The following is a 21,752-nucleotide window of genomic DNA, read 5'->3' as shown; positions in this document are numbered from 1 at the left end:
GTTTAGAGGATACAGCTCAGCTTGGATCCGAAATCTAATAAGCAGCGGACCCTCCGGGTCTCTTTCGGGGTTTCAATTCGAGCAATGACAGTTGGAAGCAACGTCACTATATTTTGTTTAAGGATTGCAGAAAGTGATGTGCTAGGATTTTGTGAAGTTGGAGACAGTGATCGTTTTTTAGCCTTAATCCCGATAGATGCGTTTTGAGTAGAGTCGACAGAGAAATGGTTAGTGTTGCAGCGGTTATGTGATTGTCTTCCAGTTGAAGTACTAGCGGTAGAGGTATGGCTTCTTCTTGTGGGCTTATTATTTCGCATATTAGCTGTAAATACGTGTAAAAGCTGCCTTTTCAGTTTCTTTTTTTTTTGTTTGGTTTATTGTAGATGTTGTCATTGCTGTGATAATATAAGGGTTATTAAGAAAGTGAGGTGCCAGAAGGGAGAATCACTAATTTTGTGATAGGTCTAGTAAGGGATCCCTTTGCAGTAAGAATATCTGCCACACGAACTCTGCTATCGCGACCAGGATACACTTTTGTCACTCTACCTAACCGCCATGAATTGGGGGGGTAGATTTTCTTCCCTTACAACAACCAGAGTATTTTCTTTTAAGTTATCTGTAGGAGTTTGCCATTTATGCCGCTTATGTAACTCCTTAAGATATTCGTCTTTCCATCTACTACAAAAGTGCTGATGGATCGCTTTCAATCGTTGCCATCTGTTTATAATTGACATAGGAGTTTCAAAAATGTTGGGGTCAATTGGAACCAAGATTGGAGAGCCTATTAGAAAATGACCCGGAGTTAGGGCGGACAGATCGGTTGGATCTTGAGACGTGGGAGAAAGTGGTCTTGAGTTTAAACATGCTTCGATTTTGGACAGCAAAGTTTGAAACTCTTCGAATGTGTGTTTGAAATTCTGGGCCACCTTTCTAAAGTGGATCTTAAAACTCTTCACACCTGCTTCCCAGAGTCCACCCATATGAGGGGCCCCCGAGGGAATGAATTGCCATGTTATATTTTGATGCGCATAGTTGGAAGTAATTGCCTGTCGAGAGCTTTGAATAAACTCCTTTGCCAAGACTTTCGATGCTCCTACAAATGTTGTCCCATTATCAGAATGGAGATACAGCGGACATCCTCGTCTCGAGACAAATCTGCTAAAAGCGGCCAAGAATGTCGGAGTGGAGAGATCAGATGTAGCCTCGAGATGGATTGCTTTCGTGGAGAAGCAAACAAAAACGCAAACATAGCCTTTGTTATTCGAAAATTCCTCCCAGCATAAGTCTTAATGTCGAAAGGTCCAGCGAAATCCAACCCGGTATGAGAAAATGGTCGAGAGATTTCGGACCTTTCTGGAGGCAGTGCGGACATTAACTGCTTTTGACAACGGTGCCTGTAAATAACACACGGCTTGCACTTGTTTATTGTGGCCTTTATCATATTCTTCACTCGCGGAATCCAATATTTTGTGCGGACCAACTTTAGTACCAATTGATTACCACCGTGGAGAGTAATATCGTGAATGAATTTCACCAATAAACGAGAGTACTGACAGCAATACGATAGAATGATTGGATGCCTTTCGTCGTATGATAAGGCAGGAGACGAAACCAATCTTCCACAGATGCTCATAATACCCTCTGGATCAATAAACGGATTTAGACTCACAATAGAGCTAGTGGATGCTACTTGCTTTTTAGCGGATAGTAGCATATATTCATTTGGATAAAAAGCTTTCTGACTCATGGATATGAGTATATTTTGGACAGCCACAATTTCATATGTTGTGATGTCTTTGGACGCTCTATGGTAATTGGCCCGGAATCGTGGGTTAGTAGAATAAAAAAATCTGTACATATATGCGACGACCCTCAAAGCCCGAGGAAGAGACGAGAATCTCTCGAGAATATCGTCAAAATTCACAAAATAGGCAAAATTAACCCTGACATGCTTCCTCTCGATTTCAACGGGATTCAGAAAAGTATTCTCAGATCTGGGCCATTTGGAAGGATGATCCTTTAACCAATCCGGTCCATGCCACCAAAGATTTTCATGCACTAAATCTGAAGGATGGACTCCCCGGCTTACCAGATCAGCTGGATTGGATTCCGATCTGACGTGGTACCAGTTCGGTGGACTAACAACCTCTGTGATTCTAGACACCCTATTGGCCACAAATGTATTCCAAAAACATGCGGGTTTTGCTAGCCAGGACAAAACAATTGTTGAATTAGTCCAACAATACAAAGAGTATGCCCCTATTTGAAGTTGTGGGACAAGATGATCGATCATATCAGCAAGTAAAGTAGCCCCGCACAATTCCAACCTTGGTATTGACAACGTCTTTATAGGGGCAACTTTAGTTTTGCTGCAAATGAGATGCGATCGGACACTTCCATTGTGGCTAATGCGGATATAGAGAGCCGCTGCGTATGCTTTCTCGGAAGCATCGCTGAATCCATGAAGTTGAACTTCACTGTTTGGAAAGAATTCAAACCATCGGGGTATCTTAATTGAACTAATGATCGGATAAGAAGATTGAAATGATTTCCAACGTTGCAATGAGTCGGATAAGAAGATTGAAATGATTTCCAACGTTGCAATGAGTCGTTAGATAACTCCTCATCCCATCCGGTATGGTCGATCCAGATCTGTTGCATAATGATTTTAGCCACAACGATGCATGGTGCTAACCATCCCGCTGGGTCAAACAACTTCGATATCTGAGATAACACCTCTCTCTTAGTATAATGACATGGACTCGGGATAGGAGAAATCGAAAGAAAAAAACAATCTGACATCGCATTCCAGCGTATGCCAAGGGTTTTCGCCATACTTTTGTCATCGAGTTCAAGAAAATCTTCGTGCAGCAGGTGATCCGGAGGCAGGTCAGAGATCAAATCTTTACAATTTGATGTCTATTTTTTTATACAGAACCCAGCCGAGTTCAATGCGCTAATCAATTGATTCCGAGATTCTAATGCAGATGATACAGAGTGAGCACCCGCTAGGATGTCATCGACGTACATAGAGTTACGAAGAATTTCCGAGGCTAATGGATTGGTTTGGTGAACATTCTCAGCTATCTGTAACATAGTACGGATTGCTAGGAATGGGGCACAGTTTACCCCAAATGTCACTGTTGTCAGTTCAAAATCCTGGACCTTCTCATTAGGATTTTCACGGAAGAGGATGCGTTGAAATTGTGCCTGATTTGGATTTATCAAGATCTGCCTATACATCTTGGTTATGTCTCCATTGAAGATAAAGCGGAAAAATCTCCACCTCAATACAAGGACAATCAGGTCTTGTTGCAATATAGGACTGGGATATAAAACATCATTGAGACTCATGCCATTGGACGATGCCGAGGACGCATTGAAAACTACACGCACACGAGTAGTGGTGCTCTCTGGCCTAACCACAGCATGGTGAGGGAGGTAGTAATGCTGGAAGTAAAAATATCCGATGATTCCTCACGTCTCATATGGCCTAATGCCACATATTCTTGTAGAACTGTGTCATATTCTTTCTTAAATAGAGGATTGCGGAGGAGTCGGGACTCATTCTTATAAAATTGTGCCAAAGCATATCTCTAGATGGGCCAATGCTGATTCTTGAAGGATAATCTTGCCTAAATGGCAACGAAACTTCATATCTCCCATCTACGTTTCTCTTCGTAGTAGCTCGATATAAATTTTCGCAAAAATTTTCAGCATGGGACAACAACTTCTTCCGTGGAAGGTCCTCCACCTCCCAGAAACGTGAAATCTCTTTGTCTAGTGAGATTTCACAAAAACATGAAACAATTGAGGGAAACGAGGAAATTGAACCAACTGGAGCGGGTCCAGTAAGGATCCACCCGAACACCGTTTCTTGGGCCAATAGGCTGCCACAAACTTCCCTTTGAATCCCCGATAGCATGATTGATGGAAGCAAATCTCCACCAATAAGTATGTCGATCTTGGAACTTTCAAAAAATAGCGGATCTGCCAATGGGATATCTGGTACACTAGGTAAAGCTGACAGATCTATAGTCTGTGTCGGGAGGTTTCCGGATAGGTGAGGAACCACTAAAGCCGAAAACTACTACATTTGGATCACGAACAGACTGTAAGGATAACGAGCACTCTTTCTGGACAGCAGCAGAAACAGTATTGTTTAAACCAGAGATTTGGGCTGTTATACGATTAAAAAGGAGCTTAAGAGTATTGAAAAGCCTCTCTGATATAAAAGTGCCCTGTGATCCTGAGTCTACCAAGGCTCTAGCAACATACGTTACACCACAATGGCTAATGTGTACAATTGCAGTACCTAGTAGGACTCCCTTCGAATCACTAGCGAAGCAAGTCTGAATCACACCATTCCCCATATTTGTGGACTGTATTGAGGATTGAGTTGAACTAAGAGGTGGTGTATTGGATGTATTCGTAGGAAATGATGTCTTCTTCGCGTTTGTAGTAGTTGAATTGGATGGCAAGGACACGCTCTCCCGATGGAGAAGCGTATTATGGCGCTTGTTGCATCTAAGACAGGAAAATTTGCTATTGCATTTCTGTACCGTATGTACCCTTGAGAAACAATTTACACAAAGACCATTCTTCTTAATTTCCTGATATCTTTGTGAAACATCCATCCTAAGAAATCTTGAACATTTTCGGATGACATGATTCCCCTCATGGCACAAAGAACACTTGCCCTGTGTCACATTGTTTTGGAATGTTCGAATGTCCTTCCGAGTCTGATTGGATTTCTTTCCAGCGGCGTGGCTGTTATGACTGCTGGAAGTATTATCGGACTTTCTCATTTCCGATACAGATTCCAAAGTTCGGTGACGGTTGGTCAAAAATTCGTCAAGATCCGACCATTTTGGAATCTCGGCCTTATTTTCCAGGGTCTGTTCCCATAGTGTTAAAGTTGTATCTGGGAGGCACTTGTAACACACAAATACAAATATCGGACCCCAGCTATTGACATCGACACCATAAAAGTTTAACAGTGAAATGCACGCATTTATGTCCCTCTGAATGGTCTTCAACGAACTTCCTGTTTCAGTAGTAATGGTGCTCAAACTGAAGAGGGTCTTCAGCTGAATATTCACTAATACGCGTTTATTCTCATATCTCGCACAAAGATTCGACCATGCTACATCAAAATTCTCATTAGTGAGGGGAATTTTGCTCACTATATCGTGGGGTTCCCCTTTTGTTGTATGGTTGAGATGAAATAATCTCTCAACCGGGCTCAGTCTAGGATTATTTTTGCACACTGCCGTAAAAATATCTCTATAAGTCGGCCATGAGGAGTATTCCCCATGAAAGATGGGGATCTCGCATGGGGGCAATTTGAAGCCATATTGCTGGTGCAGGAAGCACATTTGTCCTTGCAGACGAGAGTTCATGTAGAAGCTCACGCAATCTGGCACTACAACGGCTGTAAGTCGAATAGGCACTTTGGAATTTGCTCTTTACAGTAGCTACCTCACTAGCCTCGTCTTCCTTATCGACCTCTTTCTCTTCAGCAGCCTCTTGCTCGATGTCGGAAAGGCATTGCTCGCAAGAGAGCTTTAAGTCGCGCCAAATAACTCTCAGTTCATCCTGATGAGTTTCGACGATAAAACGCGATGCCAAAGGCGTCTGCTTATCATTAAGAAAGGCCTCAAACTCAACTAAACGGCCAGGAGAATGAATCTATTGAGGGACATAATGTGGCAGGTATAATAGTAATGGACTCTAGTAGCAGACAAGCAAAAGAATAATAAATTAGTTGGCTAATTTCCGCCTAAAAGTCAACCTAACACAAAATAAAAAAAAATAAGGAACCCGGACGCCCGGCTAAGAATATCGACTACAGATTAGAACGGATTACGTGGAGAAATGCTACGATCGAAGAGGATCGTAGCTCCGGACTGAGCAAAAAATTAATAAAAAAAACAAGTAAGTAAAGTAGAAAGTCGGGCGGGCCGACTATATCATACCCTAAACCACCCTTACTGAATTAGTAAACATAAGCATTTGTGGGGTAACATTGATATAGGTATGGGAGATAAACCACAGTTGCATATTTAAGAAAATTAAGGGGTACATTTTTATGGGTGCTTTGTCTCAATCTGACTATAGCTCATAGTCAGTGTTGCCAGGGAAAATGTTCGGTTTACCCTACAAGGACGAAAAAAGTTCCCTATCTTCCCATACATTCCCAAACAATTTTCCGTACAATATTTTTCGTTAAATTTAAACAAATTTTACAAAACAAAATGGTTCTAAGTATTTTACTATCTTAAAACATGAAAATGCAACGTATATAACCTAGAAAATAAATTCGTATCACCACCACGGTTGCCACAGTTGGTAGAATTCTACCCAAAATATTAATTTTTTTTGTTAAATCTATAAAAATAAAATTTTGTGAGAAATGTTTCTATTGAAATAAAATTTTGACAATAGTTTCTATAGAAATAAAATTTTGAGAAAAAATTCCATAGAAATAAAATTTTGAGAAAATTTTTTATAAAAATAATATTTTGAAAAAAATTTCTATAGAAATACAATTTTGACAAAATGTTCTATAGAAATAAAATGTTGACAAAATTTCCACAAGAATAAAGTTTACCACACATTGTTAAAGATCAAGCCTTGCCGGCTTCTAATTTCCTCCTCTAGAGCCACCAAAATGTAAAAATTATTACAAATTGTGTTGAGTGAAAATGTCCTACATTGTGGCCCTACGTCCCTACAAGACGCTAAATATTAGAAAAACCCTACATATAGGGAATTTCCCTACTTCTAGCAACACTGGCTGTGTTGATATTGCACCTACGAGCAATATTCTTGTGTAAGAGCTACAACTAGTATAAGTACGATCGGCTAGTACATCAAAATTTGAAATTTGAGTAACATTGGTTAATAAATAAGAGTACTATGGCCAAATTTGGGAAAATCGAGCGATGCATACCTATGGAAGCTATATCTAAATCTGAACCAATTTGCATAATATTTTGCTGGTTTGATTAATACCACAAAAGGTTACCTTGTGCAAGATTTGAGTAAGATTTGAGGCCTGTATGGTCAAACATAAGGTTATTAGGGGCGAATTTTTCAAAATCGGGTGATACATATATGGGAGCTATATCTACATCTGAACCGATTTCGATGAAATTTTGCGCATATAGTTAGTACTATAGAGGACTGGATCAAGCCAACTTTTAGTAAGATCGGTTAATAAATAAGGGTTCTATGGTCAAATTTGGGAAAATCGGGCTATACATATATATGGGAGCTATATCTAAATCTGAACCGATTTCGATGATTTTTTGCACATATAGTTAGTGCTATAGAAGACTACATTTAGGCAAATTTGAGTAAGATCGGTCGATAAATAAGGGTTTTATGGCCAAATTTAGAAAAATCGGGCGGTACATATATATGGGAGCTATAGCTAAATCTGAACCGATTTCGATGATTGTTTGCACATATAGTAAGTGCTATAGAAGACTACATTTAGCCAAATTTGAGTAAGATCGGTTGATAAATAAGGGTTTTATGGCCAAATTTAGAAAAATCGGGCGATACATATATATGAGAGCTATATCTAAATCTGAACCGATTTGGATGGAATTTTGCAGACTTGAAGGGCGATGGAAAAGATTACCTTTTGCCAAATTTGGTGACGATCCGTTTGAAAAAAAGCGCAACGTTACCCCATTTGTCGAAATCGGGCGAAACATATATATGGGAGCTATATCTAAATTTGATCCGATTTCTTCCAAATTCAATAGCGTTCGTCCTTGTGCCCAAAAAACTCCCCGTACCAAATTTCATCGAAATCGGTTAATAATTGCGACCGGAATCCTGTGAACAACAAATACATGGACAGACGGACGGACGGACGGACACCAAGCGCTAGATCGACTCAGGAGGTGATTCTGAGTCGATCGGTATATATTTTATGGGGTCTAAAATCAATATTTCTGGTAGGCACATTTTTTGGCAGATCAAACTTATTATACCCTAACCACTATGTGGTTTAGGGTTAGGGATGCCAGATTTTAAAGAGGCAAAAAGAGCACATTCAGCTTATAAAAAGAGCACATACGAAAGGAATAGAGCACACTTTTTCAAATAAAAGGAAATCATTTAATTTAATTGAAATATAATTCATTTAAACAAAGCAAAAAGGTTCATACCATAAACATAAAATAAGTCACTTTCAACTCATGCTAATTTTCTTACAATACTTTGTAAGTCATTTTTTGGTGTTTTTGTGAAAAACGTTATTGAAAAAGTTTGTTTACATTTAGAACAGAGTACAAAGTGAAGCAACATCGGCATGCTCTTCTACGACTCTGATATATAAAGTAACACACTATTTAATTAGAAAATAACGGCTAGGAAAATCTCTTAGTGCGACATTTACATATTTTCAGTTTACTTTTACCATTTGATTAATATTTGTTGTGATGCAGAAAAAAGAGCACTTTCGCGTGCTCTTTTGGCCTGTCTTGTTTTAAGAGCACATTTTGTAAAAAAGAGCACATGTGCTCTTTAAAAGAGCACGTCTGGCATCCCTATTTAGGGTATAAAAATAATGCAATAAAGGATCACACAATTACATACATCCTCCGCTGGAAACCGGGAGAAGTAAAAATACGGTCAACAAAAATAACTTATCATATCACTATTTCCAAGTATCGCAAGTAGAATTCGTATGAATAGTTTTCCGTGACACTTTCATCGACTTCAGACGTACTGGTAGTAAATGTCGTATCCACCCATAAGAGTCAAAAAAATAATATAAGTGAGATGATAACTTTTCTTGTATATACAATATGTGTACCAGGTTGAAAAGTGTTTGATGGATTAAACTTCTTCCCAAAACAAAATATCATAAAGTGGATACAAGATAGAGATACAAATCAAAAACAAAAAAACGTTATTTGGGTGCCTTCCAGATGATGGCAATTTTCCATTGGAATTTTGCAAAATCTTTGTTTTGCTCGTCTCTTCCCAGATTAGCTTTCCAATATAATAAGCATATGCTAGACTTGGTTATCAAATAAGGGGTGAGGGGATCTCACAAGAATAGAGCAGTGACTAAGAAGAAGAGACCAAAATACGCAATGTATGTAGGGCCGGTAATCGAAGAGGGTGGGGGATACTCAAATGGGCAGAGCGCATAGATTTACTAAATGGAATCGAGCTGATGTCTGTGATTAAAAAATAAGAGTAATGAGTGAAATTAGGAAAGGGAGCAAAATAGGAGATAACCAATGCACAGTGGGCCAAATGACAGGTTTTTGACGCATTAAATCAACGGAAACACCCAGAGCTCTGAAATTTTATACATATACCACTGGGGATGAGAATAAAATAGGATTAAAATTTTGGACCGATCCGCCCACTGCCACGCCCACTTTAAAATGAAGGCCTATTTCAACCCAAAGGAAGCGCCTAGAGCTCTGAAATTTTTTACATGTACCACTGGGGATGAGAATAAATTATGATAAAAAATTTGGACCGATCCGCCCATTGCCACGCCCACTTTAAAATGAAGGGCGTATTTCAACCCAAAGGAAGCGCTTAGAGCTCTAAATTTTTGTACATGTACCACTGGGGATGAGAATAAAGTGTAATCAACATTTCGGACCGATCCGGCCACTGCCACGCCCACTTTCTAGTGTAGGATGTATCTCAACCACATTTATCATACACCAAATCAAATATTTTAATATGTAGTAACATTGGAAACTGAAAATCTAGATTAGAACTGATGCTCACTGTTACTCCATCTTGATCACTGCCTTAAAGTGTATATGATTTCAGCAATTTTAGTTTAATTCAATCGCTCATTTTAGCTAAAAGTTTCAAATACCATCATTTCTGCAACACTATGTTGAAATGGGAACATATTCGTTAAAAAATAACATTTTGCTCTTGAAACATGTTTGCAGTGATCATATTACTTCTGTACGTGTCATTACCTTGACACTCTGCTATATGTAAGTCTATATGTAAATATTAGCTTTATGATTAAGCATATTTTGTAACTGAACTTGTATCGACGAATCAGTTGCAGTAAGACACCCAGGACGACATTTTATTTTATATACCTATTATTAATGATATGGTAGATATTGCAGATTTACCTAAATTTCTCATTCGTTACCATTGTTTTGTCCAGATGTTTCTACTAAACAAAGTAACGCTACTTTATTCTATTTCCCTGCACAATTATTTTACTTTTTTCTTGATGGTAGACTTATCACTTTTTAATGTTTTTGCATTATTATTACAGCACTGGGAGTTGTTTTCTCTCCAATATTTAACAATTTCTGCGTTTTGATTGTAACACCATAATTATAAAAGGGTAGCTTTATTAGCACTTATAAGCAGACAAATTTATGTTTGCAAGAAAGACAACATCTCAACCTTTCTAACGCAGTATAAAACTCAACCAATACGTTCCAATATAGTAAGTTCTACTCCAGAAAACATGGGACATACATTATATTTAGCAAAGAAAAAATATGCTTTTTGTCACACATTTTTCTTAAACAACCAAGCAATATTTACCATCGCTGTTAATTTTTACTAAAATTACATACTTTGACTTAAATTTTACATTTTAAATTAAGTTTATAACTTTAAACACTTTTTTTTACCAGCAAAATCTCTAAAGCACCTTGCTAAACTATGAATTCAAGAAAAAAATCAATGGCAAAGAGTTGCCACTTCGTCGGCCTGAGACGGCCAAACGGGTTGCCATATTGTTTTACCATTTTGGATTTGTTTTTCGTAATGTGTTGTCAACTTTTTCGTACTACCAAATATTTAATTTCCACAAGTTCAAAAATTGATTTTATGCGTGAGAGTTCGGTCATTTGGCCCAATGTGCAATGGAGAGAAGTAATGAAGAAGATAAAATGGGAATCTCTTGCAGTGGTAAAGTGTACAAAAACTTTTGATAACAGCAAGAGTAAAGAGTAAAACGATAGCTGTAAAAAATCTCATACATTCATGTGGCATGTGCTGTAAATTTGTAAGTTTATATGTAATGTGTGTACATACATATATTAATGGACGATAAATAGATTAATGCCTGACTTAGCCAAACATGCGGCGCATATCATGAAATCGTAATTTTCTACATAAGTATGTGATGAAAATTTCCACTGGGACTCACCGTGATAATTTTTCTTAGTAGGCGCCGTAAATTTTCTTGAGGAATTCTTGCTTTTCTGGTCAATCCAAATTAGCTTATTTTACAAATTAATTTCTCAATGTAAAAGACTGTGGCACATGTCACTATTCATATCAATAACAATAGTTTTCTATAGAATTTTCTTGGGCACCTTTTTCGCCCCACGTGGTGATTTGGATAAAAATATACTATGCGGACAAAATCTCACTTGAAATTCACTTCACAGCATTTGATTTACGAATAACTGGGTAAGCAAAGCAATGATGTAAACTAATCTGTTGTGTTCTCTCGGCGTTGGGAGCAGTGATGAACGAGATGGAATTGAAATCTTCGAGATGGAATTGAAATCTTCGAGTGTCTCTTGGTATGCAATCCGGTTTGAAGTGGACCAAAAATGTTGAGGAGAGGGGTAGTTAACCTGGGATGAACAAAAGACCTCGTAAGCCAAAACGCAAAGTCATATGATTTTGCGATTCCAAAGTAATCTCAATAGAGAGTATTCCCAATGGAACCGAAAAGAAGGATAAAAAATGGAAAAAACAGTAGGGTTAGTTTGGACAAATAAAATTAGGATTTATTTCACTGGATATCGATCTTACCAGTCTAAAAGTTGATAAAGAACAAGACTGACCTGTTACCGGAGAAAACGGAAATTACATCCATGACATTTTTGTACTTGACGAAAAAAAAATTGTTGTTTGACAAGTGTTAGCCTAAATGAAATTTTAGTGGGGATTTTAATGGCTCAAGTTAGGATGATAATAGGGCTTTCATTGCAGGAATAGTTTTTTAAAACCATCGTAAACACATATAAAACAGTTTTAAGGGTGTGAAATTAAAGTAGTTTTCTAAAGTTGTTTTAGCGAAGACACACACCACTTTAATTTTTTTGCATTTTCATTTTTGTTGCGAATTTAAGACTTTTTTGCAACAAATTAAATATATTTTGCTTCATTACACATTTTCTGAACGAAAATGCGTGTATACTTAACATAATTTTGAGCAAAGAGTTATTTAGAGTAATATAGATGCAATTCAAAAAATATGGAAAGATGGATTTTACATTCATTGGACTTTTTCGGGAATTTCTAGGAGGAGTTAAAAAGCAAAGGTGGGTATAGGGCATTAGCTCGGAGATAGTAGAACTCCCCCGCAAAGAGGGCAGATGCGTAGGTCATCTAGTTAATGAGATAAAGGGGGGCACATTCATGTAAATTCTAATAACTATAAAACCGTTCTGGGGCATAGTTTTTAAACAAATTTAATTGATTCTATTAACTTTAAGGGGGTAGAAGACTATTCTTGAGATTCCATGGGCGTGGCTGGGCTTTAAGTCTGAGGGGGTCAATTATATTTAGGCCAATTTTGTGGGTCGATTATCGAGTATTTCTAGGAAGGGTTAAAAGGCAAAAGTGGGTATAGCACATTAGCCCCAAGTCAGGAGAATCCTCTCTCCCAAATGCCAGAGGCGTAGGTCATCTAGTTAACGAGATAAAAAGGGGGACATTAATGTATTTTCTAACAGCTAAAAATCATTGATGGGGCATAGTTTTTACAAAATTTTAATTGATTCTATTAGCTTTAAGGGTGTAGAAGACTATTCTGGAGTTTCCATGAGCGTAGCTGGGCTTTAAGTCTGAGGGGGGGTCAGTTATATTTAGGCCACTTTTGTGGGTCGATTGTCGAGCATTTCTAGGAAGAGTTAAAAGGCAAAAGTGGGTATAGCACATTAGCCCCAAGCCAGGAGAATCCTCTCTACCAAATGCCAGAGGCGTAGGTCATCTAGTTAACGAGATAAAACGGGGAACATTTAAAAAAGTATTTGTTAGTATATTTTGCAATTATTTTGGGTACAAGATAATCTACAATGAACTTGAAAAACAGTAAATTATAATTTGAATAAAATTATCTCTAAATAAAATCTGTGGAAACATTGAAAAACTCAGGATCACATCTAGCGCGTGATGTGTACACATTTGTCCATAGATGGTAAATCTTAATTGCATTTTGTTTGGGAATGGACTGCTGAAAACTGAAAAAGAAATTTTGCCGTTTGCCTTTTATTTTTAAGTTTTAACTAGTATTTAAGTTTTACAATTATTTATAATTCAAGGTATATTTAAGTTAATTTCAGGGAAATGGTGTAAATAAGGGTGGGTTTGAAATTCAAATGCAATATTCAATGGGATTGTGCAATATAGTTTTAAGTGAAAATTCAGTATACAATTTACATTAAACTATGGTGCAATATAGATTTAAGGCAAAATTTCAATTATTATATGTACAAGGGATGATTGGTGTTGTGATTTTGTTCTTTATGTTGATGACTGTTTGGGAATGGACTGTTGAAAAATTAAAAAGAAATTTTGCCTTTCTAAATAAGAACACCGTGAGAAATTAGGTTTTAAAGTTAAATTCAAAATAAGTTTATTTACTTTAATTTTTTGTGTGTAGTTAGTTTAATTCATTATTTATTATGATTTTTAAGTTTCAAAAAGTATTCAAATTTTACAATTAGATTTAACAATTATTTACAATTCAAAGTAGATTGGAGTTAATTTTAGGGAAATGGTGTAAATAAGGGTGGGTTTTGAAATTCAAAGGCAATGTGCAATATTATTGTAAGTATAAATTCAATTTCCAATTTACGTTGAGGGATTTGTGCAATATAGTTTTAAGGCAAAATATTCAGTGCAATGAAATGAAACTTTGGTGCAATATAGAATTAAGTTCAAATAATTTACGATGGGTGTTTTGTGATTTTGTTCTTTATGTTGATAACGTTAGTTATGTGGCCGGCACTTTTATGTTATATGTTTGGGTTTCGATGGGTTGAGGAGTCGATGGTTTTTTTTGTATGTGTCACTAGTTATTCACTGTGTTTACCTGTAAATAACTAAGCTTTTAAATTGTTCACTTGTGATTGTCTTTATTTTAACTTTTATTATAATAATTTTTCAAGACAAGGTTCAATGGTGTAAATTCACTACACTTTACTTTTTTCGCGTTAAGTATCACGGGGGGCAGACGAGTTCGCACTTGTTTATTTATTCGCGGTCGGTTCAAGACTGGTTCGGTGCCCTCTTGAGTGATGCTTAGCAGCATAAACAAAGCTTAGCGACAAAACTACAAGCATCGATCAAAGGGCAACTTTCCAGGTAAACAAATAGAAAAGCAAAAGGACACAAACGATTAAAAATTATTTGTGCCGCTACGCACAGTGTTTCAAAACGGGTTCAAAGAAATTTGAACATTCTGCCCCCCCGCGAAAGAGTGTAGTTTACCTTACCTCCTAATCTCGTTTCCTGCGACGAGCTACTCTCTGGTCCCAGGTTTCTATATTCAATACCAATCCAGAAATTTGTGTCTTGTCCAGTTTTATGCAAAAATGCAAACTACGTCCGAAATATGAAGAAAAATGTCCCACTGTGCAAAACTGCCCAGGATATTTTAGCATCAGGAGAAAGGTCATAACGTATACTTTCTGACTGTATGGTCGCTATATTCAAAAGCAATCCAGAGAATTGTGTTTTATCCAATTTAATGGAAAGCAAGTAAGTAAAGTAGAAAGTCGGGCGGGCCGACTATATCATACCCTAAACCACCCTTACTGAATTAGTAAACATAAGCATTTGTGGGGTAACATTGATATAGGTATGGGAGATAAACCACAGTTGCATATTTAAGAAAATTAAGGGGTACATTTTTATGGGTGCTTTGTCTCAATCTGACTATAGCTCATAGTTAGCGTTGCCAGGGAAAATGTTCGGTTTACCCTACAAGGACGAAAAAAGTTCCCTATCTTCCCATACATTCCCAAACAATTTTCCCTACAATATTTTTCGTTAAATTTAAACAAATTTTACAAAACAAAATGGTTCTAAGTATTTTACTATCTTAAAACATGAAAATAAATTCTTATCACCACCACGGTTGCCACAGTTGGTAGAATTCTACCCAAAATATTAATTTTTTTTGTTAAATCTATAAAAATAAAATTTGGTGAGAAATGTTTCTATTGAAATAAAATTTTTACAATAGTTTCTATAGAAATAAATTTTTGAGAAAAAATTCCATAGAAATAAAATTTTGAGAAAATTTTTCATAAAAATAATATTTTGAAAAAAATTTCTATAGAAATACAATTTTGACAAAATGTTCTATAGAAATAAAATGTTGACAAAATTTCCACAAGAATAAAGTTTACCACACATTGTTAAAGATCAAGCCTTGCCGGCTTCTAATTTCCTCCTCTAGAGCCACCAAAATGTAAAAATTATTACAAATTGTGTTGAGTGAAAATGTCCTACATTGTGACCCTACGTCCCTACAAGACGCTAAATATTAGAAAAACCCTACATATAGGGAATTTCCCTACTTCTAGCAACACTGGCTATGTTGATATTGCACCTACGGAGTTAGTATGTGGGTAATAAATACAAATTTGTAAAAATCGAGCAATATTCTTATGTAAGAGCTACAACAGTATAAGTACATCAAAATTTGAAATTTGAGTAACATTGGTTAATAAATAAGAGTACTATGGCCAAATTTGGGAAAATCGAGCGATGCATACCTATGGAAGCTATATCTAAATCTGAACCAATTTGCATAATATTTTGCTGGTTTGATTAATACCACAAAAGGTTACCTTGTGCAAGATTTGAGTAAGATTTGAGGCCTGTATGGTCAAACATAAGGTTATTAGGGGCGAATTTTTCAAAATCGGGTGATACATATATGGGAGCTATATCTACATCTCAACCGATTTCGATGAAATTTTGCACATATAGTTAGTACTATAGAGGACTGGATCAAGCCAACTTTTAGTAAGATCGGTTAATAAATAAGGGTTCTATGGTCAAATTTGGGAAAATCGGGCTATACATATATATGGGAGCTATATCTAAATCTGAACCGATTTCGATGATTTTTTGCACATATAGTTAGTGCTATAGAAGACTACATTTAGGCAAATTTGAGTAAGATCGGTTGATAAATAAGGGTTTTATGGCCAAATTTAGAAAAATCGGGCGATACATATATATGAGAGCTATATCTAAATCTGAACCGATTTGGAAGGAATTTTGCAGACTTGAAGGGCGATGGAAAAGATTACCTTTTGCCAAATTTGGTGACGATCCGTTTGAAAAAAAGCGCAACGTGACCCCATTTGTCGAAATCGGGCGAAACATATATATGGGAGCTATATCTAAATTTGATCCGATTTCTTCCAAATTCAATAGCGTTCGTCCTTGTTCCCAAAAAACTCCCTGTACCAAATTTCATCAAAATCGGTTAATAATTGCGACCGGAATCCTGTGAACAACAAATACATGGACAGACGGACGGACGGACACCAAGCGCTAGATCGACTCAGGAGGTGATTCTGAGTCGATCGGTATATATTTTATGGGGTCTAAAATCAATATTTCTGGTAGGCACATTTTTTGGCAGATCAAACTTATTATACCCTAACCACTATGTGGTTTAGGGTATAAATACTAACTTGGATGGATTAATATAAGGCAAAATGCCCCACTATGCAATCCTGCCCAGGATATTTTTGTATCGGGAGAAAGGGCGTGATGTGTACTTTATGGCTAAAAGGCTTTTATATTCGAAATCAATCCAGAAAATGGTGTTTTATCCAAGTTAATAGGAAATTACGAACTATGATAGAAATATAAAGAAAACTGGCCCACTGTACAATCCTGCCCAGGATATTTTGGTATCAGGAGAAAGGGCGTGACATGTACTTTAGGGCTAAACGGTTTTTATATTCAATATCTGTCAAGAAATTTGTGTTTTGTCCAATTTTATGCAAAAATGCAAACTACGTCCGAAATATAAAGAAAAATGTCCCACTGTGCAAAAGTGCCCAGGATAATTTGGTATAAGGGAAAGGTCGTAACGTGTACTTTCTGGTTATATGGTCGCTATATTCGAAAGCAATCCAGAAAATTGTGTTTTATCCAATTTAATGGAAAAATACTAACTTGGAAGGATTAATATAAGGAAAAATGCCCCACTGTGCAATCCTGCCCAGGATATTTTGGTATCGGAAGAAAGGGCGTGACTTTTACTTTATGGATAAAAGGTTTTTATATTCGAAATCAATCCAGAAAATTGTGTTTTATCCAAGATAATAGGAAATTACGAACTATGTACAAATATAAAGAAAACTGCCCCACTGTGCAATCCTGCCCAGGATATTTTGGTATCAGGAGAAATTGTGTTTTATCCAAGTTAATAGGAAATTACGAACTATGATAGAAATATAAAAAAACTGGCCCACTGGCCCACCTTTCTCCTGATACCAAAATATCCAGGGCAGGTTTTCACAGTGGGACATTTTTCTTTATATTTCGGACGTAGTTTGCATTTTTGCATAAAATTGGACAAAACACAAATTTCTGGATTGGTATTGAATATAGAAACCTTTTAGCCATAAAGTACACGTCACGCCCTTTCTCCTGATACAAAAATATCCTGGGCAGGATTGCACAGTGGGGCATTTTTCCTTATATTAATCCATCAAAGTTAGCATTTTTCCATTAAATTGGATTGCTTTCGAATATAGCGACCATATAGCCAGAAAGTACACGTTACGACCTTTCTCCTGATACCAAAATATCCTGGGCAGTTTTGCACAGTGGCCTGAATTTATAAAAATTAAGGATCCATTAGTGCGGTTTTATTTCTACAATAACTCAATCGTTATTGTGTTTTTGATCTATGTGACCTTATTTTCTGAAAGTGCGCTCCTAGGCCTTTATTATGGCATCAAATTTGTCGCTTAGTTAATTTAATATTGGTCCAAAGTAATCAAAATATATATAACAATTTTTTGGTCGCCTTAGCATAACTCAATTAACCCATTCGGTGCTCTGCTAAATCTGTCTGGTTTGTGCCTTAGCTATTTATAATAAGGGTGTGAAGTTAAAGTTATTTTAGCGAAGACACAAACCACTTTAATTTTTTTGCATTTTCCCTTTTTTGGTAATTTAAGACTTTTTGCAACTAATTAAATATATTTTGCTTCATTACACATTTTCTGAACGAAAATGCGTGTATACTTAACATAATTTTGAGCAAAAAGTTATTTAGAGTAATATAGATGCAATTCAAAAAAATATGGAAAGATGGATTTTACATTCATTGGACTTTTTCGGGCATTTCTAGGAAGAGTTAAAAAGCAAAAGTGGGTATAGGGCATTAGCTCGGAGATAGGAGAACTCCCCCGCAAAGAGGGCAGAGGCATAGGTCATCTAGTTAATGAGATAAAGGGTTGGCACATTCATGTAAATTCTAATAACTATAAAACCTTTCTGGGGCATAGTTTTTAAACAAATGTAATTGATTCTATTAGCTTTAAGGGCGTAGAAGACTATTCTGGAGATTCCATGAGCGTAGCTGGGCTTTAAGTATGATGGGGGGGTCAATTATATTTAGGCCAATTTTGTAGGTCGATTATCGAGTATTTCTAGGAAGAGTTAAAAAGCAAGAGTGGGTACAGTACATTAGCCCCAAGCCAGGAGAATCCTCTCTCCCAAATGCCAGAGGCGTAGGTCATCTAGTTAACGAGATAAAAAGGGGGACATTAATGTATTTTCTAACAGCTAGAAATCATTGCTGGGCATAGTTTTTACAAAATTTTAATTGATTTTATTAGCTTTAAGGGTGTAGAAGGCTATTCTGGAGATTCCATGAGCGTAGCTGGGCTTTAAGTCTGAGGGGGGTCAATTATATTTAGGATAATTTTGTGGGTCGATTTTCGAGCATTTCTAGGAAGAGTTAAAAGGCAAAAGTGGGTATAGCACATTATCCCCAAGCCAGGAGAATCCTCTCTCCCAAATGCCAGAGGCGTAGTTAGTTAACGAGATAAAAAGGGGGACATTAATGTATTTTCTAACAGCTAAGAATCATTGATGGGGCATAGTTTTTACAAAATTTTAATTGATTCTATTAGCTTTAAGGGTGTAGAAGACTATTCTGGAGATTCCATGAGCGTAGTTGGGCTTTAAGTCTGAGAAGGGGTCAATTATATTTAGGCCAATTTTGTGGGTCGATTTTCGAGCATTTTTAGGAAGAGTTAAAAGGCAAAAGTGGGTATAGCACATTAGCCCCAAGCCAGGAGAATCCTCTCTCCCAAATGCCAGAGGCGTAGGTCATCTAGTTAATGAGATAAAGGTGGGGGGGCAATTATATTTAGACCAATTATTACGGATACTTCTCTTCCAAATTTTAATAAAGAACACTACACGCAAAATTCTTTCCTCCCAAACGAAATTTTAGACAAACAAAGTTCGTTTCTCATTTGCTTTTCGCTGTAAGGAAGTGTATTTGGGAGAAAAGTATATACTTTTTGTAATAAACGTTTATTCTTTTCCAGGATGTAAAAACAATTGCATGAGGAAAAACTCAAAAAAATTTTCCCTCACATCTTTCTCACATCCACGATGTTTTTTAGTTCTTAACACCTTTTCCTGTAATACCAACAATGTAGAAGAAATTATACGATTTTATAAATTTTAAAATTTTTTTTGTTACCTTTCGCCTGGACTTAGAATCGAACGGACCATGCATTTTGTAAGCCAACACACTAACCACTGAGCTATGTACCTGTTATGGTCATCAATAGATAAATATCCATATAAGTTATATTTATATAGCATAGCTTGCGGCGCCCACGAACTGAATAAACAAAGTTTATTTAAGAGAAACAAACATTTAGTTTGGCACCGTGGTGCAGTGGTTGCTACGTCCGACTTGCATGCCAAGGGTCGTGGGTTCGATCCCTGCTTCGACCAAAGTTTTTTTTTTACATATATTCCAGATATGTTCGGAAGATTGCGAAAAAATTTTCAACACTACATTGTAGTATATTAAATTTTGAACTGTAAAATGTGTCTTATTAAAGACCCAAATTCAGAAAAGAACAGTGTTTGATATAAACGAAATGGACTGTGTTGTTGTTTCAAAAATAACTTTTTTTATTGAAAAAATAAAAATTTTGTAACAAACGATTTTTTTTGGTGATAAAAGTTTAAAATTTTCGAAGCAATTCAAAAAACTCTAACAAAAGAAAAACGTTTTCGGTACACGTTTTCCAAACGTTTTTTTTTCTTTGCGTGTATGATATAGAATTCTACGCCTGGGGAACTTTCGTTTGCAAAGCAACATTTGAGTTGCTTATGTATAGTTTACAGGAAAAAAATTTAAACAAATTATTACGATATCTCACGAAATGTGTCATACATATATCTGTTCAAATTCTCCCGTTTTTGTAAAATCATTCATAAATGTATGCTACAGATATTCTGCCATTAAGATACATCAAAATTCACATTTATTTTTGTTTCTTACAAATAAGTTTTTTAATGAATATTGCTGGAAAAAGTAGCGAACAGACCTAAATTCATTAAAATGTTGTGCTATTAAACCGGTTTACATTTTGTATACTGCGGAAGGAAAGTATGCGAGAAAAAGACAATATGGTATGTGTGTCGTCTGTTGTAAGTAATATTAAGATAACATGACAAGGACACCTGTATTCATTTCAAACATTCATGATTTCAATGGATTCAGCCGAGATTTGCAATGTATTCTTTTATAAAATCCCCAAAAATGCGTAGTAAACGTAATGCGCCTGTCGTGCTATACCTTTATTTACTCAATAATGTTCATTGCAATGACCGAATTCAACATTTTGTGTTGATATTTTTAACAAAAGTGAATTTCATAACAAAATTTCTTTATTTTCTTACAATATGTGATTTTATTATTTTTCCCCTTCTTGAAAAAGGATTTTTTGAAATTTCGTAGGGAACTTTCAAAACTCCCTTTGGCATTTGATTTGATTGGCTTGGCTGTGTGCCAATCAAATTTATTATTCCAACAGTGATGCCAAAGCGATTTTTGAAAGTTCCCTACGAAATTTCAGAAAATCCTTTTTCAAGAAGGGGAAAAATAATAAAATCACATATTGTAAGAAAATAAAGAAATTTTGTTATGAAATTCACTTTTGTTAAAAATATCAACACAAAATGTTGAATTCGGTCATTGCAATGAACATTATTGAGTAAATAAAGGTATAGCACGACAGGCGCATTACGTTTACTACGCATACATTGCAACTCTCGGCTGAATCCATTGAAATCATGAATGTTTGAAATGAATACAGGTGTCCTTGTCATGTTCTCTTAATATTACTTACAACAGACGACACACATACCATATTGTCTTTTTCTCGCATACTTTCCTTCCGCAGTATACAAAAAGTAAACCGGTTTAATAGCACAACATTTTAATGAATTTAGGTCTGTTCGCTACTTTTTCCAGCAATATTCATTAAAAAACTTATTTGTAAGAAACAAAAATAAATGTGAATTTTGATGTATCTTAATGGCAGAATATCTGTAGCATACATTTATGAATGATTTTACAAAAACGGGAGAATTTGAACAGATATATGTATGACACATTTCGTGAGATATCGTAATAATTTGTTTAAATTTTTTTCCTGTAAACTATACATAAGCAACTCAAA

At 36.2% G+C, this 21,752-nt stretch overlaps 1 protein-coding gene across 1 annotated transcript; it reads right to left on the bottom strand.

Moving 5' to 3' along the window:
- Window positions 1-542: 542 nt before the first annotated feature.
- LOC142235507 (uncharacterized) lies at window positions 543-21,458 on the bottom strand. Its single transcript, XM_075306759.1, has 8 exons — window positions 21,438-21,458; window positions 5,415-5,691; window positions 4,095-5,203; window positions 3,839-4,039; window positions 3,130-3,450; window positions 2,939-3,087; window positions 1,236-2,477; window positions 543-1,158 (listed from the first exon to the last, which is right to left on the bottom strand). Exons 1-8 carry the CDS (start codon window positions 21,456-21,458, stop codon window positions 543-545), a joined length of 3,936 nt encoding a protein of 1,311 aa, XP_075162874.1.
- Between the last annotated feature and the right edge of the window lie 294 nt (window positions 21,459-21,752).

This window comes from Haematobia irritans, chromosome 4 (genome assembly GCF_050003625.1).
Source record: "Haematobia irritans isolate KBUSLIRL chromosome 4, ASM5000362v1, whole genome shotgun sequence".
In the NCBI taxonomy this organism is placed as follows: domain Eukaryota; kingdom Metazoa; phylum Arthropoda; class Insecta; order Diptera; family Muscidae; genus Haematobia; species Haematobia irritans.
Note: the sequence above shows the minus strand (reverse complement) of the source record. Positions and strands in the feature narration are given on the sequence as shown.